The sequence below is a fragment of the Equus asinus genome, chromosome 20, assembly GCF_041296235.1.
Source record: "Equus asinus isolate D_3611 breed Donkey chromosome 20, EquAss-T2T_v2, whole genome shotgun sequence".
Taxonomy (NCBI): Eukaryota; Metazoa; Chordata; class Mammalia; order Perissodactyla; family Equidae; genus Equus; species Equus asinus.
In genome coordinates, this window is record NC_091809.1 from 92,760,441 (window position 1) to 92,778,045 (window position 17,605).

General features: G+C 48.4%; 1 protein-coding gene across 9 annotated transcripts in view; it reads right to left on the reverse strand.

The window, feature by feature from the left end:
* Window positions 1-4,351: 4,351 nt before the first annotated feature.
* TRIM66 (tripartite motif containing 66) overlaps window positions 4,352-17,605 on the reverse strand; it is a 59,247-nt gene continuing 45,993 nt past the window's right edge. For 7 of the 9 annotated variants that reach the window (XM_044751623.2, XM_070491026.1, XM_014844212.3 and 4 more), the window contains 10 exons: window positions 15,774-16,292; window positions 15,421-15,613; window positions 13,870-13,930; window positions 13,258-13,432; window positions 12,656-12,945; window positions 12,050-12,176; window positions 11,650-11,724; window positions 11,110-11,262; window positions 10,479-10,697; window positions 4,352-9,729 (listed from right to left, as the gene is read on the reverse strand). In XM_044751623.2, coding sequence (XP_044607558.2) covers window positions 9,670-9,729; window positions 10,479-10,697; window positions 11,110-11,262; window positions 11,650-11,724; window positions 12,050-12,176; window positions 12,656-12,945; window positions 13,258-13,432; window positions 13,870-13,930; window positions 15,421-15,613; window positions 15,774-16,292 — 1,872 coding nt within the window. In that variant the 3' untranslated portion in view covers window positions 4,352-9,669. Of the gene's footprint in view, window positions 9,730-10,477; window positions 10,698-11,109; window positions 11,263-11,649; window positions 11,725-12,049; window positions 12,177-12,655; window positions 12,946-13,257; window positions 13,433-13,869; window positions 13,931-15,420; window positions 15,614-15,773; window positions 16,293-17,605 lie in introns of those variants that run through there. The other 2 variants (XM_070491027.1, XM_070491028.1) reach the window with 2 other exon arrangements.

Consider the following 17,605-nt stretch of genomic DNA (forward strand, 5'->3'; position numbering starts at 1 on the left):
TAACTGCTAGTGAAGATCAGCCCAGTCTAACTACCACTAACGACTAGACAATCTTACCCTCCTGTCCAGGGTGGAGACCGCATGAAAATTTATAACAGAAAACAAAGCAGGATTGTTCGGTGAGCCTTGGAAATGTTAGCCACACAAAAGCGTCTTTTAAGAGGCCTCTGCTTCAAAGTGTTATTATATTCTATAAAATGTAATCTAATCTGCAAGTCTGCTTGTCTTAATAATTTATTCCTCTTTTGCTAATTGTTCAAACTGATGTCTCTGCTTTATGAAATACTTGAGAGGTTTCTCAAGTCAGAAGAAGGACTTTAGGATTTTCTTCTCCCTTATGCATCTCATTATTCTGTTGGATCCTTAATTCAAAGGCTTGAGAGTCTTTCTCTCATTCAAAGTATGCCCTCTAGTCTCCATAAATATCGTTTAATATTATATTCTATTAATTATTTAACCATCTTCTATAGGCTTTTCCTTGTTTCTTTTTTTTTTTTAAAGATTTTATTTTTTCCTTTTTCTCCCCAAAGCCCCCTGGTACATAGTTGTATATTCTTCGTTGTGGGTCCTTCTAGTTGTGGCATGTGGGACGCTGCCTCAGCGTGGTTTGATGAGCAGTGCCATGTCCGTGCCCAGGATTTGAACCAAGGAAACACTGGGCCGCCTGCAGCTGAGCGGGCGGACTTACCCTCTCAGCCACGGGGCCAGCCCCTCCTTGTTTCTAATATTTTACTATTACAAATCTTGATCAAACCTTAAAAATAACATTAAATTTGGGGCTGGCCCCGTGGCCAAGTGGTTAAGTTCACGCGCTCCGCTGCAGGCGGCCCAGTGCTTTGTTGGTTCGAATCCTGGGCGCGGACATGGCACTGCTCATCAGCCCACGCTGAGGCAGCGCCCCACATGCCACAACTAGAAGAACCCACAACGAAGAATACACAACTATGTACCGGGGGGGCTTTGGGGAGAAAAAGGAAAAAATAAAATCTTTAAAAAAATAATAATAATATTAAATTTAAAAATAACATAACATAAAAAATAGTAAATTCTTAATATCCTCAAATATCCTGTTAGCGTTCAGCTTTTCCCAATTGTTTCATGATATTTTCAGCTTGTTTAAACCAGGATGCAAATAAATTCCATAGTTTGCAATTGGTTTATATGCTTTTTTCAAATCTGTTTACTCTCTGGGTTTCCTCTCCACCTCACTTTCTTTCCCCTTGCAATATATTTGTTGAAGAACCAGGTCGTTTGTCCTCTGGGTTCTCACAGACTGGATTTTGCTGATTGTGTCTTTGTGATGTCATTGAAGGTGTTCCTCTATTCTTTGCATTGCCTGTCAATTGGGAGCTACATCTGTAAATTGGTAGTTAGATCTAGATGCTTGATTAGATTCAGATTCTATTTGCTTGGAAATGCTTCACAGGTGACGTTGTATTCTTCAAACACGAGACATGTAATGCCTAGATATCTCTCTTTTTGTGATATGGGCAGCCATGGATGATCATTGCCTAGATCCATTAATTCATTAGAGGTTGAAAAGTGGTGATATTCCAATCTATCAACCCTTCAATTATTATCTGGAATACTTCTGAAAGAGACACTTCCCCTCATCTTTTATTTGGTTACCCAGAGATACATTTCGTATAGGAAAGAAAGGATGAATGCTTCATTAAGCTAATTAATAAACTTGAAATGTCACAGAGGCACTGCCCTGGCACAGCCTTTGCCATGAAGTGACATTATCAGTGGGCCACACCACAACTGGGACTCCCTGAAACAAACAGGGAGCAGAGCCCTGGGTAAGGACAACTGCTGCCACCAGCACAGGCCTTGGTCCTTAGGCTGGGGCAAGGCTGAGGCTGTGGTGTTCGTGTTTCCAAGCCTGGAGAGATCCTTCTTTTCTCCATGAATGCTGAGCTTGCAGAGCTGGGGGCCAGGGATGCTGCAAATTCTGGGAAGCTTAATATCCTCTCAGCCCAGTGGGCAAATAAAGCTCTGTTTTGGGTATATTAGAGTATAGGCTCAGCTGCTGTAACAAAAAAGACCCCAAAATAAGGGGGTTTAAAAAAACAGAAATGTGTTTCTTTCTCAGGTAATAGTCCAAGAGGTAAGCCAGCAGTTCAAGGTAGGCAGATGGCTCTGCTCCGTGAGATTATCAAAGAACCTAGGTCCTTCCTAACTTCTTGTTTCACCATTCTCTAGGATGTCACCTTCATCTGCAGGACTGAAGTGGGTGACCAGTAGCTTATCTGCATTCCTGTCTTGGAGGAAGGGGAGAGAGAGAGGAAGTAGAGGACAAGCAATTTCATTTAAAACCTATGTCCTGGAAGTTAGATACATCACCACCTCTCATAATCAATTGGCTAGAACTTATTCACAACATCCAGCTGTAGAGGAGGCTGGGGTGGTAAGGAGGGGTTATTACTAATATTAAGGAGAAAATGGATACTGGCAACAATTAGCAGTTTCTGCCATGGTTGGAAAGTGGCCTCAAGGGGCTGGTTACACCCTCTCAGTTTCGAAAACATATCTTATGCAAGGCCTTCAGGGGTTGATGTCTACAGGACAAGGTCTTCATCCCCAGAGCTCCAGGGCCCACGGATGAGGGTTCTCCCCAGAGTCCAGGCATTCTTATTCTAGGAGGCCCTACAACACACCTCAAACATTAAAATGCACCTACAGCCTGTAGTAAATCTAGTTTTTACTGCAAAATTTTGAAACTGTTTTTATAATTTTGCTTTTTAAATTATTTGGTTAGGAGTAATTCATTTAATTTACAATTGGCTGGGGTTTCTCAGCAATCCTCTTGTGTATGTAGAATTTCCTGTGAAGTGAAAAACATGAATTGTTTTCAAGTGTAATAAAATCTTTGTGAAATTGGTACAAAATTAACAATTAATGGGTTAATTTGTTAATCATAATTAACAAAATGGTATCGTTTATGGGCATTTACTTAGATATTTATTTAGGTTTTGCCATTGTTTATTTTAATTTTTTTAGGACTTATTGTTATCAGGCCCTGGATACTGTGTAGGAAGAGGAGGTCCAGGGCAGGGCTTGCTCTGCGGAGCAGGCTCGCTTAGCTGCTTGCCATGGAACCTGAGGAGTGGTAAGTAGAGAGGTGTATGTCCCTGGGACCTAGAGAAGGAGAATACTAATAAGATTAGTAAGGACAAAACACAGCGAAAAAGCTCAGAGCAGGCATGGGAAAGGTTTCAGGTACCTGGGCCAGGCTGGGAAGGGATGGTGGGCCAGATAGGATTTTCAGGTCTCATCTTAAGCACTAAAAGTGATGATCATCTTTCCTTGAAACCCAAACTTCCTTGGTTTCTCAGACACCACCCGCCTTCATTTCCTTCCCATGTCCCTGGCTTCTCAGATAAGGAATATGAAGGAGGAGTATGTAAAGAATGAGAGGGATGGCTAGTGTGTCAGGTGACGCTGGGACACCCAAGTGGAGGTGTCCAATAGGCCACAGGACATGTGAGTCTGGAGCTCGAAGAGCGGGTCCATGACATTATCAGATTATCCAAGATTTCTGCATCAGTTAGGGTGTTTAGTTGCAAGTAAAAGCAGCCATTTCTGACTAATTTAAGCCGAAAATGAGTTAATCAAAATACTTTTTTTAGGTAGTTCACAGCATTGTTGGGAAGGCCAGAGAATTAAGCTAAGAGCTAACTGGTCTACTGAAGAAACAATCGCTGTCATCAATGAGCACCAGGTGTTTCAACTTGTTCTGTTGCCACTGCTGCCATGGAAACCCCACCTTGCTGCAACCAACACTGTCACCAGAGAAGTCTCTGTGGTCCTGGCTTTTTTTCCTAATTACTACCACTAGACCTGCACCCTGGTTACAAGGGATGCTGGGAAATCAAGATTTTAATATATTTAGCTTCTAAATATATTTAGAAGTGAGGAGTGAGCTCTACCTCCCACCCTGAGGTGAGGAATTCCCCCAAAATAGGAAAGGGCTCAAATTCTATGCAGTCAACATGAATGACAACTATTCATTACAATGTCCTCAACCCCTATGCTGCTAGAAACCACTGGTGTAGAGTGGGCAGCAAGGAGAGCTAAGGCTGGGTGACTGGGGAATATCAATACAGAAAGGACATTCTTGAAGTGTTTAGTGGCTAGAAGTGGTGGACATTCATGCTTTTTCCCCAACCCTGCCTCAGACTTGCTGCCTGTAGTTTGAAGAACAGGCTGTGTTCCTGCAGTAAGAAGCAGAGAGCTGAGTTCTGTACAGAGAAGGCTTCCCAGTCTATTCTTCCTCTCCTTGTGTTCTTAATGATGTTGGAGTCCAGGGGCGAGAAGACCAGAAATAGGTTTGACCATCTTCACTGAAAAAACACTCCAGGACACAATTATTGGTAAAGGAAAGTGCTATTTTTTAATTTGTTCTTGAATGTGTAGGTCCTTTTAAGATAAGTGATTCTTCCCCTTAAATATTCCTCCTTCATGCCCTCAACCACTTTAGATCCAAGTGCCACTTTGAGAAAAGGCCTAGGAGGAGCTCATCCTAGATGTCCAAGAAGGGGTGCAGCTTGAGGAATGGGCATATGGCTCAAGAAGCAGCACCAGCTACTGAAGACTTTCCTCAAAGCCGCTCAGTGTGGCCTGACTTGCTCTGCCTTGGCCAAGACTCCCCAGCTGTGTCCTACCCTCAGTATTCCGTCATTCCCTGTGTGGCCTGAGCTTTACAGTTCGAATCACCATTACCATCTTTAAAGCTGGAGAGCCTCTGAGAGATCACTGTTTTCAACACTCCCTCCCACTTTATAGATGGGGAAACGCTACCCAAGGTCATAATTGGCAGCTCATAATTGGCAGAGCCAAAATTTAGGTGTTCAGTCTCTCAAATCAGGTATCTTTCCACTACACCTCCCTACCTCCAAGAAGACAACCAACATCTGCCTCCAGCTCTAGAACAACTGGAGCAAGCAGGCAGTAATGATCAGTATGGCTGGGGAAGCCTAGGCTAAAACCAGGCCAGGCTGACCCCAGCGGAGCCCCAGGAAGTGATGAATCACAGCACTTCCCAGTCTCCCTTCACCAGAATGTTATCAGTGGCGGACCCCCGCCCCTGCCAGGATTCTCCTCCTGACTAGCAGGACTGGACCATGCGTGGAAACATGTTTTGCCATGATCCCAAGTTCCTCATCAACTGTGGCTGGCTCTGACTGGTATGGAGATCACTGTGATGAGCTGCCCACCAGCCTGGTAATCCTGTTTGCCAAAATGCTTCTTGGTAAGACCCAATCCACGCTCTTGGGCTAATTTAGATGGGGCCTCTGAGCAAACATGGCTAAACTCTGTCTCCACGCTGCGCTAGGAGTGTCAGAGGAAAGGCCTCACAGATGCTGTCCTCCCAGCAGAGCTAATAAACATGCTTGGCATGAGGATAACTAAGTCCAGGAACAGAAACGGGCTCAAATAAAGTGGGCAGACACTGAGGGAGGTGAGCAGAGGCAGCTGCGCTTCGTCCTACCTACCCAACTCCTGAAGAGGAGAGACCACAGGAAGCTAAAGATGTCCCCCTGTCAAGGTTTCAGGAAGGCTCAGTCTGCGTGGCTGAAAGGTAAGAGGATAATTCAGAGACTTGTGGTGCCATAAAAGCCAAGCAAGGAGGATATTTCAAAGAGGAAGTAGTGGATGGTGTGAAATGCTGTAGAGAGTTCAAGACAGTTGAGGACTGAAAGGTATTCATTTGATTTGGCAACTTGGTGGTCACTGGTGACCTGTGAAAAACTATATAGAGAGAGTTGAAGAGTGACTAAGAAGAATCAATGAAAAAGATTCTTTTTTAAAGGAACTAGGCTGACAAGGAAAAAGTATAAGGGTCAACAGACTCTAAGAAATTTTGTTTTAATCTCAGGGAGAATTTTGCTTGCTTGTAGACTACATGGAGGAAACCAATGGAGAGGGAGGTGGAAGACCCCGGAAAGTGTGAGCAGTGGGATAAGGATGGAGCAAAGTCTTGGAGGACAAATAGTAGGAATCAAGAAATAGAGCACCAAACAGAAGCCAGAGGAAAAGAGCTAAGGAGGGATATAGACATAGACAGATGGGATAGGGAGAGGAGCAAGTGCACAGGGAAGTTCTTGCTTTACGTCATCTCTTCTGTAAAGTGGGCAATGACGTCAGTCATTTGCTGAGAGCAAAGATGAAGGGCATGGACGGAAACAGAGTAATAACAAGTCAAAGATATACCAGTCAATACTGAGAGCCCAACTGAGGCTGTCAAATATGAATTTGCCATGCTTAGCAACCCAGTAAGAAGGAGCAGAAAATAGGCTGATGCAAAAAAATGGAGAATGGTTAATAGTTTCAGCAAAAGTTGACAGGGATGAGAAAGTTCAGGATGCTGAAAAAAAATTCAGCGTATGATGGGCCATGGGTTCAGGCGGGGAGAGGAAGAAGCCCAGCAGAAGGCTGAAAGACTGGGAAAACAGAGAGAGAGCTGAGGTCATGGAACAGGGCTAAAGGAGCAGGCAATTTAAATAACTAGCAGTGAGGGAGTGAGAGAAGAGGAAATATAGGGGGTAGTGATCCAGAAGGAGCAAGGTCTCAGTTCAGGAGTTCAGAAGAGAAGACTATAGGTGATACCATGGAGTGAGAGAGGGAGTGGAGCCCAGGAAGAAACAAGGAGGGGCCTAGGTCCTAGGAGCAAGGCAAAAACATGCCACCAGAAATGGGTACAGGGAGCCAGAGTCCATCAGGATTGATGGCAGGGCCTGCACAGAGCAGTGCCTATAGAGGGTCTGGTGGCTGCCACTAGGGAGAGGGTACCAGCAGAAGATGTGTAATTGGCGATTGCTAGAATTCAGTAGGGCCAACCTACCCAAGTTATGGAAGAGAGCTCTGCAAGTTCATGCTGCACCAATTTTACACTAAAATCCCCTTTGCATCAATTGAAGCCACTCCACTGTCCTGTCTCTCAGCACACCCAGGAGGCCCAGTTTCTCCTCAGGATTGCCTTCTGTACCGTAGAATCCAGAACTCATTGTATTTCCATTTCCAGACTTTGTCAAAGGCCAAAGGACTTGACTGACTTCAAAATGTGGCCATTACAGGACTAAGTCAAAAGGAGGATCCACTCAGATGTTTGCAAAGAACCGCTGAAGTCAGTCCACTCGCTTAGTAGCTTTTTAAAAAATTTCTAAATAGTCATGATCTGTTTTCTGCATGCAAAAACAAAGCAAAACAAAACATAACCATGACTCAAAATATTGGTTATAAGTATACAGGAAAAGCCAGGGAGAGGGCAGTGCTGTGAGGTAACCAGCACAGGGATGGTGTAGTGGGCCAGGGCCTCGCACCTTTGGAGGAAAGGAAACCCTCCCTCCCTCCCTCCCCTGCCTGCTCAAGTGCCTACGGGGAGCCTCTCAGCTTGCAAGTCTCTGTGATGGGAAGGGAATATGTGACTCGCTAACACATTCCTAAGGTCCTCTGGCCCAGTAGGCTACATCCAAGCTGGAAGCTTCATTGACAGGCGGGAAGCCAAGCATTTAACCAGGCCTTTCTGCTTCATATTCGTTGTCTCCAACTGGTCCTGGGGAAGAATCTCAAACAGATTTGAGCCTGTCACAACCCTCACCTGGCTGCCCAACAAAAAGCACCATGAAGCTCACTCAGGTGAGGTGGGAATGTGGGCCACACGAAGGAAAGACGACCAAGAGCAGGAATTAATGAGGTAATTACAGAGAGAACCTTGCCAAGCCAACTAACCAGAGAGAAAGATTCGAAAATTGAAAAGGAAGTGGCCAGAGCCCAAACCGGAAAATCCTATGAGCCCCAAAGAGCAGAGGGCTAAGTTCAAACATTGCGTGGCTACCAGAGTATCAAAGACTTAGTTACCCCAAACTAGAAAACAGGATTATGGATGCCCACCTGCTTAGGAAAGCTTGGCAAGTGCTGGTGAAAGAATGGCAAGTCAGTGGGCACGGTCTGTTTTGAAGGAAGATGATCTCCCAGCCTCAGTGGAGAAGGAAATGAACAGTACCATCAACTCACATGGAGAAAAGACATGTTTTCTCTGATCAAAATGTTCCCATTAACAAAGGCCTGACAAACAAGAATTCCTTGAATTGCATCTCACAGCAAAAATAAAGCCATGGTCTGACTCCCTTGAAATTAGCCAAGCCATGACAGGACCAGGGAGAGCCGTGTCTCCAGGCCACTGAAATGCCAGGAATGCAGTTCCCCCACATATCAGCAATAGGTTCCTTCTCAACCAAGCCTTTGCTGGTGAGGTGGCCTGACTCTCAGCATCTGCCTATGCAGCTTCCTCCCAAACACCCTGCTTGGACCATGAAGATCCATCCGAGATGCAGACTGGAGCTCCGCTCCTGTTCCCATGGCTTCCAAAACACTTTTCTCTGCATTCTGGGAAAAGTAAAGTCCTGAAGTTCCTTCAAGGTCACCAAAGGACACTGGCTTCTCACCTCTCAGGTTTCCCTTTCTCCTCCCTAGACAGAACTTCCTCTACAAACGCTTAGGTCTGACTCCTGTCAGTCCCTCTGGCCTTCTCCAACCTCCAACAAAAAGGGCTACCTATAGAGTCTTGACCTTTTCTGGGCTGTGGGCAGCCGTGGGGCAGGCCAGCCAGAGGCCTCACTTCTGATCCTGGGCTCTGTGAACGTGGAGAGGGTGAGAACTAGGGCCTCTAAGCAGGAGGAGAGGCCCAGCAGACTGAGCTGGTTGTGGGTCATTCTCCCTGCCTCGCTGAAGCAGCAGCAGCTGCCTCACAGTTTTCCCAAGAAGAACTCAAGATCCAGATCTCTGAATGGAGATAATGAAGGGATGGTTACCAACAATCACTTCTAGGAGGGCAGGTTCTCACACCAAAGAAGAGCTATCAGCCCAAAGTAAGTGGCACAGAGGGTAGGCTCTGAAGGTGACATCTTCGTACGCCTGCAAGTGAAATCGGAGTCAGTGGTCTCTGCACTGCCACCCAGCCCAGTCAAGAATGCCATGCCATCCAGAGCACTTTCACAGCAGCCACCTAAGTCAACACAGGAAAGGAGGCGTGGAAAACAAATACCCTGAAAACCGTTAGAACCCAAATAGGCACCAATCCTCGTTAGAACCCAAATAGGCACCAATCAAGACCTATGGCCTCTAGAAGCCTCCCTTACCCTTGCCCAGGGCAGGTGCCTCTGTCCTGGCAGGCCAAGCAAAGGCAAACAGTGACAGTCTTTGGCTGTGCTGGGCCAGGGATCACAGGCCTGCCATATGTCAGAACCTCTCTCCCTTTTACCTCCTTCGGGGCCCTGGAGGAGTTCAGATACATACATTGTTCCTGAGCCCTGTACACCGGAAGGTGAGAAAGTCTGCTTTCCTCAGCAGAAAGAATTCACCGAGGAAGTTAGGTCCGCCTGAGCCTGACTAGGTTTGGTCTTGTCAAGTGGCCCCTACACATCTGATTATTCCAGTAATAGGGCAGACTTCCCTCTTCGCTCTTTATTACTGAAATCTTCTCTGAAGTGGATGCACTATGGCTCCCAAATAAATGCTGTGAGATGCAAACGGCAAAGAAGAGCACTACACAGCTCAACAAGACTCGTCTCACACCCACGGTCTGAAGAGAATGAGCTGAAAGGTGGGGAGGAGTGGTCACAGGATGGGACACCGGCTGCCAGGGTGCTCGGTCCCTTCCAGCTCTCACACCTGGGAGATGCTGTTGGCCATGCGGAACGATGTTCTTTTTACTTTTTCATTCTCCTGAAAGAAAAAATATGGAATTCAAATGACCAAATGTAGGATTTATTAACATGAAAAGCTAAATGTCCAGACTGGCATTCCTCAGAGTCAAAGTGTTTTCTTTTATCCCAGGAACACAGCAGTAAAACTCACTGAAGATACTACACATTGTGTGTTAAGTATCGTAAACAACCAGGGATGGCTGTTTAGACCCTGGCACACAGTAGGCAGGCAACACATTTCAGTGGAATTAAATAGCACTGAATTGATGTTTCAGGTCTGCACAAGTGGGAGCAGCCAAAAAGTCAGAGGAGCTCTCTTTGCTACAAGCAACACCTCCCCTTCCTTCTCTAAACCAAGGCGCTGAAAAGATCCCTTCCTTTCTCCCAAACCCAAGTTGAGATCAGGCACTGGGACCAGGTACTTCTCTTCTTATGAGATGACAATGCAGAATAACCAGCACTGAGTTAGGAGTCAGGAGGCCTGGTTTCTCACCCTGGTTCTGCTGCTAATTTGCTGGGTGACCTTGGACAGGTATATCCACCTCTCTGAGTTTTGAGCCTCAGTGGAAATTGGACTTGATGAGCCCGACACTGCCCTGTCTTCCTCATAGGCTAAGGGGTTGGAAGTGGGGGTCCATTGTCACCACTTTCTCTTGTGCCACCTGAGCAGCTTCACCTTAGGTTTCTCTGTTCATGCTGCTTGGGTGCCCCCTGCCTGCCCAATCACCTACCCACCCACCTGCCTGCCAGCTGGGAGCAACTCTTTACCATGTGTCGCCGCCGCCTCTTGGGTTGGATGCCCTCCTGCACATAGGGGGGCCACAGGAAGCCCTGGGGAGTGGAATACCCACTCTCGCTAGACATCTCCTCGGAATCTGAGTCCTCCTGCCTTGGCTGGGCAAACTGTTTCTCCGGGTAGATCTCCTTCAGCCAGCCCTCAAAGAACACTTCCAGGCAGCGGCCAGCCTCTGCAACCTCCGAGTCGGGCTGGAGGGAGAGGAGAGCAGTGATAGGCGGGCCCTTTTCCACCAGCCCATCTCTTCCAGGTCCCTCAAGAGCTATACAGACAGTAGAAAGCATGGCTGGGTCTCCTAAATGTTGGAACTTGATGTTTTCTCCTCAGGCCTCAGGATAACCAGTTTGTATCAGCTCTTAAAGCAGAAGTGACCCTGACAGGTACCCACAGATGGCCAATCACTAGCACTCCCCATCTTCCTCCTGAGTCCATGCTGAGGCCAAGTGTGGGAGGGAGCTTTTAAAACACTCACTACAGTAGGCCCCAGAAGTTCTGCTCCCAGGTCCTCATAGCAGCCCAGGACCAAACCTGATACCCTCATATAGCCATGACAGTCTTGGGGTCACTGGGAAGTAGGGCAGAGGGAAAACAGGCAAGACATACATAATTGAACTTAGCACAGTTCCAGAACATGAGGCGCACGTCTGACACCACCTCTTCTGGGGTGGTGTAGTGAGCTGGGTCCTTCTTTTGCAGCTTCCTCCGGATGATTGACAGGTCCATAGGCCTCTTGATAATCTGGTAGTAATGCCGGGCCTTGGGGCAGGAGAGAAGGCAAAGCAAAGCAGGAAGAGAGAAGAAGGGGAGGTATAGATAAGAAGGAAGGAGAGATGGAGAGTGAGTTGGAACAGAAGTGAAAGAACATAAGAAAGTGAAAGGCAGCAAGAAGGAAAGTGTAGAGAAAAAAGACAGAGGGAAAGGAAAAAGGAGGAAAGTTTCACTTGTCAAGTCAGGTGTGATGCAACAGTTGGGGGGCTGTGGTGGCCGCAGCCCCCCGGGGCCTCTAAACCATCCACAGATTAATCATACTTCCAGAGGCCAAGCTCTGAGCCCACCCTGGGCACCACCATGACCTGTCCCCAGGCCTAGGGCCCTCTGAGCAGAAAGCACAGGAGCAGGCAGGAGCAGCGAGGCCTTCCTTACCAGCGGGCTGACAGGTTCGTGGAAGGGCAGGCTGAGGCTATTGCAGCACAAGGACAGTACCAGCTTCTCGCACTTCTGCAGAAGTCAGAATTGGCAACAGAGTTACTTGTTCTGGCCTCACCTCAATAAGAACTAAAGACAGTGACCCTATCAACTCTAGAGGGTTTGGCTCTGTCCCACAGGGGACGAGCCACCATACTAAGGCACAGTTCAGCCTCCTAGGCCAGAGGAAAGCTGGCAGAAGGAAAATCATAGCAAAGCCCCATGGGCCAAGCTGTCAGGCACAGCCCAAAAGAGAGGTACTTGGAGAGGCTCTCATCCCCTGAGAAAGGCCTCAGCCCCTACAGGCACAGGGAGGCTGCCCCAGGTGGGGAACCTTGTTCCCAGAGACCCTCCCTACCTTCTGGTCATGTACACTCAGGCCTGGAGGGGCCCGCACTCCAGGCTGGTTATAGCGTGCATTTTCGCAGTCGTACTCTATCTCGGGCTGGGTCAGGCTGCGGCACAAGGTGCACGCCCAATCTCCCCTGCAGAGGCAGATGGGGCCAAGTTAGGTCTCAGCACATTGCCCAGAGCCCCCTCCCCTGTCCCTCTGCCCCAATACAAGCGTAGGGGATGGTGGCAAGGGAAACTGAGGCCTTAGCCTTGTCCTGTAGGAATGGCTTCCTAGCCACAAGCTTGAAAAAAATTCAGTAACTCAGGATTTAGCAAATCCAGAAAAACTGGAGTTAGCAAGGGGCTGGGAGGCGAGTATGGGGACAAATCTTTGTGCAGGAGGAAGGTGGGAACAGAGGAAGAAGGGAAGCTACTCAAATTTCAAACATCTATCTGTCTGTGTGCAGAGGCGGACAGCTGTAGGCCCACTAACTCACAGACCTGCAGTTCATGCAGGCCCCGAGAGGGGAGGAAGCCCATCCAAGGGAGCTCTGTGGGCCTGGCCTGGAATAATCATCCCTAGGGGATCACCCTGCTGGCCAGGTGATGGCCCTAGACTAGCATGACTCACCCTGGGAAGCTGAGCAGGGCTGGCAAGTGGCAGGAAAGGTGGTACACTTTGGGGCAGCGGTCACAGCACAGCAACTCTCCCCCGTTGAGGCACACAGCACAGAAGTCCTCATTCTCTATCGGTACTGGGGGCCCCTTCTTGGCTCCAGGGGTTCGAGGAATGAGTCTTTGTTCTTCAGGACATGCACTCTCCACCTCTGGTGGCCGCTGCCCAGCCAGAGAAGTGACAGTGACCTTTCTTCCCCCCAGACTTGGGGCCTGGATGGCATCAGGCAGGTTGTCCTGGCTGACCTTGGGGAAGCAGTGAGTCTGAGCAGTCAGAGCCAACAAGTTGTTGAGGGAAGGAGGGGTAGCACTGACAAGCTCTCGGCACCAAGCTATTCCAGGACCCCAAGCCAGCCAAGCCCCATGAATGCTGGTAAGGCTCCCTCCTAATGTGCACCTCACAGGCCCCTTGCAGCAGGAGACAAAGTCTGGCCAAGCTGCAGCCCCACTCAGAGACTCAAGACAAGGCCAGAGCCAGAACTCTTGGCAGTAGCAGAGAGAAAAGATAGGCTCCAAGGCTGGGCCAAGGTTCAAGGTCAAGGCAGAACAAAGTGGTACCTTAATGGACATGCTGGAGGACTCAGCACCACACTCGATGATCAGCAGTAAGCTCCCATCCTGATCATTCTTCGGTGGCTTCAACTTGAACACAGGCATCTCTCCTGAGGAGGCAGCACAGATCTTGAGCCGCTCCAGGCGCACATAAGGAATCTTGGGTTCACTGTTGAAGGGTCTGTGGCAAGAGAGACACCCCTGGGTCTTGATGGGAGCCTCCTCTGGCCCCGCTTCATCGGTGATCACACAACTGAATTACTGCTTGAGATCTCCTCAGTCCAACCCTCTAGAGGCCCATATTCTGCCCTCTTGCCCAGCTCTGGCCAGGCCCTGACAGGCCCTGGGAAGCCATTTGGTCAAAGAAGGGGGGTCCCTGAAGAGGAAGGACTGCATGCAGAGCACATGCCTTCCAGTACAGGAGTCAGGACACCCTCCCACAACCATCCCAGATGCCTAACTATACAGACCCCACGTGAGGGGCCAGGGCTTGAAGAAAACAGTTGCAGGTAAATGACTGCTTCTGGTTAAGTCAGCAAGGCTGCTTACTTCCTGTGCCAACCTCCCAGGACACAAAGTTGGGGGTGGGAGAGGGAGGTTGGGCCAAGAGTCTGTTACCTGACACTCTGGTTCTCTTTTGTGTCCAGCTCTAGGGCGCCTGGTTTAAAATTCTCACACTCTAAGGCAAAAGACAAATAAATACCTGTGACATAGATTTATGACAACACACCCTGTCAACCATACCTTCCACTCATATTTGCTACTCACACCTTTGGCCACATACATGTCACACGATTGTTACCCACACTGTAGTCATCCATAGTCGTGGCAATCCTGCTGTGGCTCTCCTTCCTGAGAGCGGAAGAAGGCCATCTTTTTTTAAAAAGATAAACACAGATGATGCTCGGAGGCTGCCTAGGGGTGCATGTTGGGTCAGGCACTGAGAGGCCAGCTTCTCACCTTGGAAATGAGCTCAGAAATCACTTGTTCCCCATACAGTGGTGTTACCTGCTCTCAGGAATCATTCTATCCAGTCTCTGCCTTTTCAGCCAAATGCATGGATTCTGGCACTGCCTGAGAATCCAGCTCACACTCCATGGGCAAGAGGCTCCCAGGAGCCCTACCCAGAGTAGTGCACGCTGTGTAGACGGGCAGGAGTCAGTGTGGGGAGGGAGGAGGAAACTACTGTTTATTGAGCGCCCGCTCAGCACCAGGCACTGTCTTGGGTGCTTTCCATGGACAAGCAGGGTTCAAAATATTTAACTGCTTAAAATTCAGGGTTATATTATTGTGCAGTTAATAAGAACCAATGATCATTCAGTTGGTCTTTCAGTCAGTGTGAGAATAAAAGGAGAAAAATTGTTTCATTTTCATTTATTAAGTATATAGGAAATAGACGGATCACTGCAAACTAAACCCAGTTTGCATGCTGGGTTTACACTGAACTGAACTGAAAAAGTCCCAAATGCTCCCTCGGCAACTGCTTTCTAACCTTCCATGTAGCGCTCAGCTTCCAGAAGAAAAGAACCTTAGCCCAGCCCCATTTGAGAAGGGGTGGAGGGAGCTGAGAAGAGGATCAAAGCCAGTCTCCACCGGTCCAAATTCCCTTTACCATAAGGCACAACACAGACCCATGTTACTGCCCGTGCAAGGCGAATTCTTGTTACTGCAGAGTAAGTCATCGAATGACTTCACTGTAGTTATCTGTCCCAGGAGCCTGTGAAGTCGTTATGATTAGCTCCATTTACAGAGAAAGAAACCAGCTCAGAAAGACTAGGTATCTTGCCCAGGATCAAGCATAAGGAGACAGAGCTGGTTTTCTAACTTAGATCTGACTCCGTATCAGACATGCTCTTTTCCCTAAAATATTTTGCCAAAGGTAGCTCTTCTGAGTTCTTCCCGTTTCCTCCTACCTATAACCCAGACCCCCAGAACCTCTTGCTTGGGGACTGTTACAAGGAGGCTGGATCAGTCACGGCCACAGTGAGGGAAACAGAGCAGGCATCAGTAAGGCAGTTCTGGAGGGAGAAGTGAATTTAGCCTGAAAGCGACACACTGCTCCCTCCGCTTAGAGGCTGGCTGCTGACCTCTGTCCCACCTGGCAGTGCTGAGCCCATATCTGCTCAGTCTGTGGCCGCACGAAAGGCAGGCTGCCTCCTCTAGTCTCACCTTTTGGGTTCTGGTACTGTTGCAGAGCCGCGGATGTGTTGACCACTGGGACCAATGGAGGTTTCTTCACAGAGAGGTTAATTGGCTCCTCCAGTTCTGAGGGGATAGCCAGGTCCTTGGAAGCATCCAGACCAGGGACTATGGGGCCTTGTCCCAGAGAGTCAGTGAAGCGGGCAGAATCTTCACTTTCCATCTTTGAAAAGTGAAAGGCCAACAAGAATAAAAGAAATCAGACATTTTTGCTGTTAGTGATCACAGAGCTGTCAAGCTAAGGCGAGGATAAGGCCTTCAGGGGCCACCCTTTTGCCCAGTGATGAGCAGAGGAAGTTGAATGGCATGTCCCCAGGACTTACCTTACACAGGGAATTCCCCAGCGAGGCATCAGCCCCATCCCCAGGGCACAGGATCCCTGCAGCTCGGCCAGAGCCAGGACTGTAGCTGGATCTACTTTCCGGCTGCATATCAGAAGCCAGAGGCATGCTCTGCAGAGGACAAGTTGCCAGACTTGGCACAGGCTGTGTGGGACCAGAGATCAGGATGGGCCTAGCCTGAGAGTGATCACTTGCCAGGCTTGTGATGGCCTGGGAGGAATCCATCAGGTTGGTCGAGGACTGGGGTGTGCCACACACAAGACTGGGCGTGGTCTGCAGGTGACTGGCTGTCAGGCTGGGCATAGCCTGATTTTGACTGCTTGTCAGGCCAGACATGGTTGTAGGGGGGCCACGCAGGAGGCTTGGTACTGCCCGGTGGGGACCAGCTGTCAGGCTGCTCACACTCTGGATTTGTGGCTCTATGGTCCTCGCCAGCCTGGTAGATGACAGCTCCATCTCCAGACTGTTGGAAAAGCCCATGATGCTCACCGAAGTGGAGTGCTGCAGGAGCAAAGACAGAGCCAAGTCAGGCTGTTAGCTGAGAATGGTGGGAGGGAGAGGAAAGATGCAGCCCACAAGAGCCACCATGCTCAGATTTCACTCTGGCCTCAGAGTCTAGTAGCTGCAGAGAATCAGACAGCACAGGAAGTCCTGTTCCCATTCCCCTACACAAAGAAGACTGAGAGGCTATGGCACAGAGAGACAGGCACAGGCTGAGGACACTGGTGTGCGTGTGTGAGAGAGACAGACAGAGACAGAGAGCTAGAGTGACAGAGACAGCCTACCACCTGACCTGAGGGTGGTACACACATACACACACCACCCCCCGCATAAGCCACATCCTTCACCTCCGTCCACTACCTACGCAAAGGGTCAGACTATGACACTTCCCTCCAATTTCACATTCCCCTCTGACTAAACCACTAGTGGCTTCTCTTCCCTTCTAGGGGCTTTACAGGATAGCTTCTGCTACAAAAAAATGGGAGGGAGCTCAGAAGGCTCAAACCGTGATCTGCCTCAGACTTTCTTTGAAATAATGTCAAGGCTTGGGGAGCCCCAGTGAGTCCTGGGAACCTAGGTCAACTCCAGGGCCTTCTCACAGCTTTGCTCAGAACCATTCCAGCACCACCAGCATTAGATGAAGGCTTTGACCGAGAGATGTAAGGGTCTTTTCTAGGCCTACGATACCCACCAAAGACACTCTAAACCGGAAGCAGAGAACGTCAGAGCAGCTAAATCTTAATTTGACCCAATCTGGACAATCATAGAATGAGGCAATAATGTTCCAACCCCAAGAATTCTTTTCTCACCTCTAACTGCTTGGTGACCCAGGGAGAATAGACTTAAAAGATTGATAAAAAGAAGTTGAAATCATACAGTTTTCTGCACCGAATCCATTCGGTTTTTCAGATTGGAGAAACAGATTTGATGGAGGGGAGAGGGTAGAAGACTGATTCTAAATGTAATCTCCAGGAATTTATAAGTTTGATTATCCCGCCTCTTTTTTTTTAAGACTAAAGATATAACAATTTGGCATCTTTTGAAAGTCAAAGGGGAAACAAGGAGAAAACATCTCTAAGCTTCCAGAATCAGCATCTTACACCTCTTATTCCTTTCCCCATGAGTAAGACATTCAAATTTCCACACCATTCCTTTGCATAGGGCTTTTGTATGAACTATGGCCGCAAAGCAGGACAAGGGACAGGTCATGAAGGCCTTGGGAGCATTGGCAAGCATTTTCACTGTTAGTCTAAGAACAGTGGAGCACAGTAGGGTTTTATGCAAAGGAATGATGTGGTCAGATTAGTGTTTTG